The 11,135-nt window shown below is 39.5% G+C and overlaps 1 protein-coding gene across 1 annotated transcript in view; it reads left to right on the plus strand.

Annotated features, from left to right (window-relative positions):
- The window catches only part of LOC134299986 (asialoglycoprotein receptor 1-like), a 17,400-nt gene extending 11,046 nt beyond the window's left edge, over positions 1–6,354 (plus strand). Inside the window, exons 7-9 of the mRNA XM_062984437.1 lie at positions 2,439–2,590; positions 4,403–4,509; positions 5,494–6,354. Coding sequence (XP_062840507.1) covers positions 2,439–2,590; positions 4,403–4,509; positions 5,494–5,644 — 410 coding nt within the window. The 3' untranslated portion in view covers positions 5,645–6,354. The remainder of the gene's footprint in view (positions 1–2,438; positions 2,591–4,402; positions 4,510–5,493) is intronic.
- The last annotated feature ends 4,781 nt before the right edge of the window (positions 6,355–11,135 follow it).

Consider the following 11,135-nt stretch of genomic DNA (forward strand, 5'->3'; position numbering starts at 1 on the left):
CATGAAGAACTGTGTTAAGGGGTTGCGGCATTAGGAAAGTTGAAAACCACTGCTCTAGAGGTTTTCAAGCAGAGGCTGAGTGGCCATCTGCTGGGAGGGATTTGAATGTGTCTTCCTGCCCTAGAAGAAGAGGGTCAGCCTGGATGCCCTTTGGGGGTCCCTTCCATAGGATTCTGTGCCTCTCTGGCTATTAATTAATTAGCCCCAGAGGGTTTTTAATAATCTATCATGCATTTATTACGATTTCACCATGTATGTGTTTTAAATGCAATTTTTTATCCTGTATTTTTGTTTTAATTGATACAGTAGAGTCTCACTTATCCAAGCCTCGCTTGTCCAAGCTTCTGGATTATCCAAGCCATTTTTGTAGTCAATGTTTTCAATATATCGTGATATTTTGGTGCTAAATTCATAAATACAGTAATTACAACATAGCATTACTACGTATTGAACAACTTTTTCTGTCAAATTTGTTGTATAACATGATGTTTTGGTGCTTAATTTGTAAAATCATAACCTAATTTGGTTGTTGTATGTCTTTCGGGCTGTGTGGCCATGTTCCAGAAGCATTCTCTCCTGACGTTTCGCCCACATCTATGGCAGGCATCCTCAGAGGTTGTGAGGTATGGAAGGGTACCTCACATACCTCACAACCTCTGAGGATGCCTGCCATAGATGTGGGCGAAACGTCAGGAGAGAATGCTTCTGGAACATGGCCACACAGCCCGAAAGACATACAACAACCCTGTGATTCTGGCCATGAAAGCCTTCGACAACACATAACCTAATTTGATGTTTAATAGGCTTTTCCTTAATCCCTCCTTATTATCCAAGATATTTGCTTATCCAAGCTTCTGCCGGCCCATTTAGCTTGGATAAGTGAGACTCTACTGTAGCAACAAAAATAATAATTTTATGATCGGAGGTCAACACAACATGAAGAACTGTCTTAAAGGGCATTAGGAAGGTTGAAAACCACTGCTCTAGAAGTTTTCAAGCAGAGGCTGAATGGCCATCTGCTGGGAGGGATTTGATTGTGTCTTCCTGCCCTAGATGAAGAGGGTCAGCCTGGATGCCCTTTGGGGGTCCCTTCCATAGGATTATATAATGATACGGATGCTCTGTCGGGAGGGCTTCGATTGTGTCTTTCTGCCAGACAGAAATGGGGCCAGACTGGATGCCCTTTGGGGGTCCCTTCCATAGGATTCTGTGCCTCTCTGGCTATTAATTAATCAGCCCCAGAGGGTTTTTAATAATCTATCCTGTATTTGTTACAATTTTACCATTTATGTGTTTTAAATGCAATTTTTTTATCCTGTATTTTTGTTTTAATTGATATATTGTATTACTGTTTTATCTTTTCATAGTGTGATTTGTATTATGTTGCCTATGTTTTGTTCTATGTTGTTTGGGTCTCTGCCCCATGTAAGCCACCCCGAGTCCCCGCGGGAAGATGGTGAAGAAGTTTATTATTATTATTATTATTATTATTATTATTATTATTATTATTATATTATTATTATTATTATGACACAGCAAACAAGATAGATATGCTGGATTTCGTATCACAAAATCACGAGTCGAACACTTCCCAAGTGTCTAGGACTGTGTGATGTATTATTATTATTATTATTATTATTATTATTATTATTATTATTATTATTATGACACAGCAAACAAGATAGATATGCTGGATTTCGTATCACAAAATCACAAGTCGAACACTTCCCAAGTGTCTAGGACTGTGTGATGTATTTTCAGATGATGCGTGCAGATCCCAGCAGGGTGGCCTTTTGCAGTTGGCAGATGGTGATTTCGTCAATGTCTATTGTTTCCAAATGCCGGCTGAGATCTTTTGGCACGGCACCCAGTGTGCCCATCACCACCGGGACCACCTGTACTGGTTTCTGCCAGAGTCTTTGAAGTTCAGTCTTGAGGTCCTGATAGCGGCTGAGTTTTTCCTGTTGTTTTTCATCAATGCGACTGTCACCTGGGATGGCAACATCAATGATCCAAACCTTTTTCTTTTCCACAACTGTGATGTCTGGTGTGTTGTGTTCCAGAACTTTGTCAGTCTGGATTCGGAAGTCCCACAGTATCTTTGCGTGCTCATTTTCCAATACTTTTGCAGGTTTGTGATCCCACCAGTTCTTTGCTGCTGGGAGGTGGTACTTGAGACATAAGTTCCAATGAATGATTTGGGCCACATAGTTGTGCCTCTGTTTGTAGTCTGTCTGTGCAATTTTCTTACAGCAGCTGAGGAGATGATCCATGGTTTCATCGGTTTCCTTGCACAGTCTGCATTTTGGGTCATCAGCTGATTTTTCGATCTTGACCTTAATTGCATTTGTCCTGATGGCTTGCTCCTGGGCTGCAGTCCCACAGTATCTTTGCGTTATTATTATTATTATTATTATTATTTTCTGCCCCTCCGACAGGCACCAGGAGCGGCTGCTGCCCCAAGAACTGGCTGCAGTTCCAGGAGAGCTGCTACTGGATGTCTTCCGGGACGTTTTCTTGGGATAACGCCAAACGCAACTGCGAGAGGAAGAATTCGCACTTGGTGATCTTAAACTCTCCCGAAGAGAAGGTGAGCGGGATGGGCTTGGTCCAAACTTTGGAAGGAGGACAGTATGGATTTTTAGATTACCCTGTATTCTCGGGAGCCTCTGGTGGTGCAGCGAGTTAAACCACTGAGCTGCTGAACTTGCTGAACAAAAGGTTGGTGGTTCGAATCTGGGGAGTGGAGTGAGCTCCTGCAGTCAGCTCCTGCTCCTGCCAACCTAGCAGTTCGAAAACATGCCAATGTGAGTAGATCAATAGGTACTGCTCCAACGGGAAGGTAATGGTGTTCCATGCAGTCATGCCAGTGGCCATGTGACCGTGGAGGTGTCTACGGACGACGCCGGCTCTTTGGCTTAGAAATGGAGATGAGCCCCAACCCCCAGAGTCGGTCACGACTGGACTTAACGTCAGGGAAAACTTTTACCTTTACCTTAAAATAATAATAATATAATACTACCACCAGAGCCCCCAGTGGTGCAGTGCGTTGTAGCGCTGAGCTGCTGAACTTGCAGACTGAACGGTCACAGGATCGAATCTGGGGAGCGGAGTGAGCGGCCGCTGGTAGCCCCAGCTTCTGCCAACCTAGCAGTTCAAAAACATCTCAATGTGAGTAGATCAATAGGTACTGCTCCGGCGGGAAGGTAACAGCGCTCCATGCAGTCATGCCAGTGGCCACGTGACCTTGGAGGTGTCTGCGGACAACGCCGGCTCTTTGGCTTAGAAATGGAGATGAGCACCAAACCCCAGAGTTGGACTCGACTGGGCTTAATGTCGGGAGAAAACCTTTACCTTTACTTATATACTTGAGTATAAGACAAGTTTTTCCCCCTTTTGGGGGGCTGAAAAAGCCCCCCTCTGCTTGTACTCAAGTGAGGGTCCTGCTGGCGGGAAGATTTTCCCAGCCCCTCTTTCTCACCCGTCTTTCCCACCTCAATCTGTCCCACTTCTCCACTTGCCCCTTCCCCTAACCCACTTCTATGTTTCCACCTTTCCAGCCCCCCCCCCCTTTTGCACCCCAATCTTGCTCAATTCCGACAACAGAAGGAGATGTTGCTTCATTCACTTTGACGCCGAGTCCTTTTTGATCTTGATCGTAGCATTTCCTCCTTGCTCTTTAAACGGCAGCATTTTTTTTATGGTGTTGTAAATTAAAATTAAACGAAAAACAGTTGCATCTGTTGAGTAGAAAAAGCTAGGTACCGCTTTATGTGGGGAGGCTAATTTAACTGATTTGCGACACCCTAGAAACTACCAGCAGTGTGTGGAAAGGAATGAGGAAGTACTCCCATCACGGACTCGGTGTCACAAGTGGACAATGAAGCGGCAGCTCCCCCTGTGGTCAGAATCGAGCAGACCCTCATGAAGCCAGAAGCTGGAAAATGTCAAATTGCCTCTGTGTCTGTCTATACGTTGTATGTCTAGTAATGGCATTGAATGTTTGCTGTGTATATGTGCATTGTAATCTGCCCTGAGTCCTCTTCTGGGTGAGAAAGAAGGGCGGAATGTAAATACTGTAAATAAAATAAATAATAAATAAATTAACCTCCCGCTTAAGCGGTCTCTAATTTCTCTACTCACAACTGCAGTCTTGTCTGAAATTACAGCTTTGTGCAAATATTCAAAAACATTTAACCTACTGATGTCTCAATTAATGTAATTTTATTGGTATCTATTTTTATTTTTGAAGTTGACCAGTAGCGGCTGCACTTCTCACCCTCAGCTTATGCTCGAGTCAATATATTTTCACAGGTTTTTTTTTTTGTGGCCTTGATTTATATTTGGGTCCGCTTATACTTGAGTCCATAGAGTATATGAACTGGTTTCTTCTGTATTTTAGAGGTTTATATATCAGCGCAAGAGGATCAGTTTCACATGGATTGGATTGACAGATGTCACTGGAGACTGGAAGTGGGTGGACGGTTCGTCCTATACACTTAACAGAGAGTGAGTTGGATTGGGCTTGTTTATATTTTATGTATTTATTTTTTTTTTACTTTTATTGTTGTTTGACTTTTACTTTAATTGATTTTTAATTTTTTAAATATTATATTACTGTATATACTCGAGTATAAGCCTAGTTTTTCAGCCTTTTTTTTAAGACTGAAAAAGCCCCCCCTCGGCTTATACTCGGGTGAGGGTCCTGGTTGGCTTATATTTGGGTCAGCTTATACTTGAGAATATATGGTGCATTTATTATTTTTCTCTATTATTATTGGTATTATTACATTTATTATTTTTCTCTATTACTGTTACTACTATTATTTTATTTATTTATTTATTTGCGACATTTATATCCCGCCCTTCTTTCTCACCCCGAAGGGGACTCAGGGCGGTTTACAAGTATATATACATACAATATATTATATTATACAACTATATCACAATATTATTAGTAATATTGCATGTAATATAAATATACAATTATAATAGTCATTTATTACATTTATTTTACTCTATTATTATTATTATATTTATTATTTCACTCTGATCTTATTATTATTATTGCATTTATTATTTTACTCTGTTTATTACTACTTATATTATTTTCCTGTATATATTATTACTTATTTATTATTATTTATTATTATTATTACTACATATATTATTTCACTCTATTATTATTAAAAGGCTTCATAAGCACATTGACATGGAAGAAGATGAGAATAATGATTTGATCAGAGTTGGACAATCTTATCTTAAATTTGAGCTTGATGTAAATATTCAAAAACATTTAACCTACTGAGGCCTCAATTCATGTAATTGTATTGGTTTCTATTTTTATTTTTGAAATTTCCCACCCTCGGCTTATACTGGAGTCAATGTTTTCCCAGTTTTTTTTGTGGTAAAATTAGGTGCCTCGGCTCATATTCGGGTCGGCTTATACTCAAGTGTATACAGTATATTATATTTGCTTTCCTTGTTTTCCAGGGACTGGCAAGAGCACCAGCCGGACCACTGGTACGGACACAACCTCGGTGGCGGCGAAGACTGCGTCCACATGACACACAACGGGGAATGGAATGACAACCACTGCTCCCGCTCGTTCTACTGGATCTGCGAGATGGAGCTGAAGGGCTGAGCCGACCAGGACAGGCACCAATCGGTCACTCTCTGGCCGGACATCTCTTTCCTCCCGTTCATTTGTGAGAGCACCTCTGGAATTCATGCTCTCTGAGACTACTTACCTGTCTATCTCTTTATCTATTTATCTATCCTCTCTCTCTCTCCTTCCTTCCTTCCTTCCTATCATCTCTCTCTCTCTCCTCTCTATCATTTATCTATCATCTATCTATCTATCTATCTATCTATCTATCTATCTATCTATCTATCTATCTATCTATCTATCTATCTATCTATCTATCTAACACCCATCTAGCCATTCTCTTTCTCTTATCTATCTATCTATCTATCTATCTATCTATCTATCTATCTATCTATCTATCTATCTATCTATCTATCTATCTAACACCCATCTAGCCATTCTCTTTCTCTTATCTATCTATCTATCTATCTATCTATCTATCTATCTATCTATCTATCTATCTATCTATCTATCTATCTATCTAACACCCATCTAGCCATTCTCTTTCTCTTATCTATCTATCTATCTATCTATCTATCTATCTATCTATCTGTCATGATCTCTAATCTTTGACATCGCCGGTCGGCTGACAAAGAACAGATGCCAGCCATAAAACCTCAATTACCCTCTGGTATGTGAGAGCCCCTATATAAATGGGCCAAAGAGAAGGTTCTGTTATTCTGTACAATAAAACCTGTTGGAATCTACCAGCGTGTGTCTTGGTGCTTTTTCCGGTGGAAGACTGACCCACAGCACAACTGGAAGAAGAGAACCTAACAATCCATAAAACCTCAATTACCCTCTGGTATGCGAGAGCCCCTATAAAAATGGGCCAAAGAGAAGGTTCTGGTATTCTGTACAATAAAACCTGTTGGAATCTACCAGCGTGTGTCTTGGTGCTTTTTCCGGTGGAAGACTGACCCACAGCACAACTGGAAGAAGAGAACCTAACAATCCATAAAACCTCAATTACCCTCTGGTATGCAAGAGCCCCTATAAAAATGGGCCAAAGAGAAGGTTCTGGTATTCTGTACAATAAAACCTGTTGGAATCTACCAGCGTGTGTCTTGGTGCTTTTTCCGGTGGAAGACTGACCCACAGCACAACGGGGAGAAGAGAACCCGTCAGTCAATCCGCAAGGAGGGGAGGGTGTTATCCCCGCCAGCCTTTCCGGACGGAAGTTTCCCAACTTTGGCTTCTTTTTGGAAAGGCCCCAATTTGAATCCAGAGAGGAAACAATATTGACAGTTCAAAGATCACTGGCGAAAGGAATCGATAGGGAGAGTTTGATCCACAGTGATGGAAGAAGAGAAAGTCTGAAACCCTGCATTTGGATTTACCGAAGGTGAGAAATCCATGTGTGAACGTGAAGAGTGACAGAGAGAGAGAGAGAAAGAGAAGCAGAAAGATGCAAGGAAGGAGGAAAGGAGGAAGGGAGGAAAAATAAATTGATAGAAGGAGGGAGGGAAGGGGAAAAGAAAGAAAGGGACAGATGGTCTTAACCCAGTGGTCTTAACCGGGCTGTGGCGCAGGCTGGTGAGCAGCTGCTGCAATAAATCACTCTGACCATGAGGTCATGAGTTCGAGGCCAGCCTGTGGCAGGGTGAGCACCCGTCAATTAAAATTTTTTTAAAAATAGCCCCTGCTTGTTGCTGACCTAGCAACCCGAAAGATAGTTGCATCTATCAAGTAGGAAATAAGGTACCACTTATCAAAAAGTGGGGAGGCAAATTTAACTAATTTATTACGTTGGAATGAGGAAGTGCGGTCAGAGTGGATGATGAAGCAGCTGCTCCCCCCTGTGGCCGGAATCGAACATCCCCTCAGGAGAAGGTTAATAATAATAATAATAATAATAATAATAATAACTTTATTTTTATACCCCGCCTCCATCTCCCCGAAGGGGACTCAGGGCGGCTTACATGGGGCCAAGCCCGAATAAAAACAGTAGCAGTATAAAACACAGCAATAGACAACAACTTGCACAATAAAAAAAATAAAAAATAAAAATAAAACATTAGCCAATAAAAAACAAGAACTAATAAAAACATGGATTAAAACTGAGAGATTGTAAAAGTAGACTGGATAAAAGTGCCTGGATAAAGTTAAATTGCCTCTGTGTCTGTCTCTGTCTCGGTTCAATGTGTATCTGGGCATGGAATGTGTGCCCTGTATGTATATAATGTGATCCGCCCTGAGTCCCCTTCGGGGTGAGAAAGAAAGAAGGGCGGGATATAAATACTGTAAATAAATACATAAATAAATAACCCTTTTGTCGGGTCCTCATTGCAGTGTCCTTCTGTCCAGAATGACGGCAGAGGCGAAATCCTTGGAGGCCGAGGACGAAGGTGGGCTTCCCCTTGGGAGAGGTGGGTTCCTCTCTGCCCTCAGCCAAGGTTGATGCCACACAAGTGCATCAGAAGACCCAGAATCCCCAGGAAAGGCTTTCCCCCTGAAATGCTTCCGTCTCCTTGCAGATTTTGCCCCCCGCCCGTCCTGGGGACGCCGCACCTGCTCCGGCCGCCGCCTGATCCTCGTCCTTCTGGGGGTCCTTGGCTGCCTCCTCCTCGCCATGGTGGTCTTCGGCTTCAGCGGTGAGTGCGAAACATGTCACACATATATACAGTAGAGCAGGGGTCCGTCCTCAAACTTTTAAAGCAGAGGGCCGGTCCACAATCCTTCAGACTGTTGAGGGGCCGAATTATCATTTGGGGAAAAAAAACGAACAAATCCCTATGCACACTGCACATATCTTATTTGTAGTGCAAAACAACAACAATAACAATGAAAGAACAATACAATATTTAAAAATGAAAATAATTTTAACCAACATAAACCTATCAGGATTTCAATAGGAAGTGTGGGCCTGCTTCTGGTCAATGAGATAGTCAGGTTAATTGTTGTTGTTGTTGTTGTTGTTGTGTGTCTTCAAGTCATTTCAGACTTTGGGCGAGCCTAAGTCCAAAATTATTTATTTATTCATTTACTACATTTATTTACTACATTTATATCCCACCCTTCTCATCCCAAAGGGGACTCAGAGCAGCTGTATGTACATACAATCTATATATATAAAAGAGTGATGGCATCACGGCAGCGGACAAAACAACAAAAGTAAACACCCCACAACCTCGAAAATTGACATCACAACCCCTCATCCATGCCTCTAGGTTGATACAACAAAAAGAAAAGAAAAATAAAGTCCTAATTAGAGGGAGAGGAATAATTGTTTTTATCCAGTTGCTGCCAGTTAGAAGGCTAAGCTCCGCTCACTTAGTCTCCTAGCAACCCACTCAGCCCAGGGGACCCTTGACCTTAACTACCACCAATTCCTCAATACTTTATTTCCCATACCACCAGACTTCGCCACAGCAACGCGTGGCTGGGCACAGCTAGTATATTATATTATTAGCATAGCACAATATTAGCATTATACTATATTGAACTATACCACTATACTGTAATATTATATGTAATATATAACATATAATTAACATTATTATATGATATTATTGTTAGTATTATATTGTATAAATGATATTATTATTATCAATATTATATGTATATACAATATATTATATTATTAAAACTGATATAAAAATATTATATTATAAATGAGGGCGAGGGCCAGGTAAATTACCTTGGAGGGCCGCATCCGGCCCCCGGGCCTTAGTTTGGGGACCCCTGCAGTAGAGTCTCACTTATCCAACCTTCACTTATATGTTCTGGATTATCCAACGCATTTTGCCTCCCGCCCTGATCCTCAGCTGTTTCTCTAGGCAGCAAGGACTGAACTTTTCATGGATTTAAATTTCCAACAATGTTGCTACTGTAAGTTCATTTTCTGCAGTTCTATCTTTATTTGTAGTCAGTTTGTTAGTAGCCAATGTTTTTGTAGTCAGTATTTGCAATACATTGCGATGGATTTTAATCTTGGGCATTCTTAAATTTTTATATAATGTGATTTTATTTTGTAATGGTATCTGTTTTATATGAACTGTTGTTTCGTAGATTGTTTTATATGAATCGTTGTTTTTACATTGTTTTTAGGCATTGAATTTTTGCCTATTTACTGTAAGCCGCTTTGAGTCTCCTCGGAGAGAAAGGCGGGGTAAAAGTGATGTAAATAAATAAATAAATAAACAATAAAATGTTTTGGTGTTTAATTCGTAAATACAGTGATTACTACATAATATTACAGTGTATTGAACTGCCTTTTAATAATAATAATAATAATAATAATAATAATAATAATAATAATAATAATAATAAGTTTATTTGTATCCCGCCTCCATCTCCCCGGAAGGGGACTCGGGGCGGCTTACAGCAAAATCAAAATACAAACAATGATAAAATATAAAACATCAGGACAAAAACAAAACCAATTAAAAATATATATATATAATATACACAATAAGTTAAAAAACACAACGCAGAATTAAAACATCAGGTTAAAAACAATGAGGTTGCAATAGTGGATAAGCAAAGTGTACGGTGCACATTATGGGTAACAAATTCATAAATAGATAAAGTGCATTAGAATCATTTAGATTTTCTGTCGATTTGTTGTAAAACATGATGTTTTTCGTGCTTAATTTGTAAAATCATAATGTAATTTGACGTTAAATAGGTTTTTCCTTAATCCCTCCTTATTATCCAACATTTTCGCTTATCTAAAGTTGGATAAGTGAGACTCTCCTGTATATATTAGAATCATGCAGTTTGGAACTTTTGGAAAACACCTTTTGGAGATGATAACATTTTAGAAAAGCATGACTTTTCAGACATGAGATAAAACTTCTTTAGAACAGAATCTTCTCTTGTGGTATACAGCCAGATGTAATTATGCAAGGCAATGGTTTCAGTTGTTAGACTGAATAACCTGTTATCTCTGATCTGTTAGGAAAACAAAGACTCTATTGTATATATAGAAAACTGTAAACAACAGGATCATAGATAAATTTATTACTAGAGAAGGCTTGAAGAAGGTTGTCATTTCCAAATAATAATATATTATAAATAAATAATAATATATTATATGTTATAATGAATAATAATAATAATAATAATAATAATAATATAGCAACCTCTATTTAAAGATGGACACCACTTAATAATAACAACAACAATATAGCAATTACAATTCCTTTGCCTTGAAATGGGTACATAGACTTCATAAGGTTGGAAGGAACCCCCAAAGGTCATCTAGTCCTACCCCATTCTGTCAAGATAAAGCTCTCCAGAGAGAGGCCCGTACAACCTCTGTTTAAAGGTGGACACCACTTAATAATAATAATAATAATAATAATAATAATAATAATAATAATAATAACACATCACACAGTCCTAGACACTTGGGAAGTGTTCGACTTGTGATTTTGTGATACGACATCCAGCATATCTATCTTGTTTGCTGTGTCATAATAAAATAAAGTAATAATAATAATAATAATAATATAAAAACATGAACAAATATATATTGTTTATT

This window comes from Anolis carolinensis, chromosome 6, assembly GCF_035594765.1.
Source record: "Anolis carolinensis isolate JA03-04 chromosome 6, rAnoCar3.1.pri, whole genome shotgun sequence".
In the NCBI taxonomy this organism is placed as follows: Eukaryota; Metazoa; Chordata; class Lepidosauria; order Squamata; family Dactyloidae; genus Anolis; species Anolis carolinensis.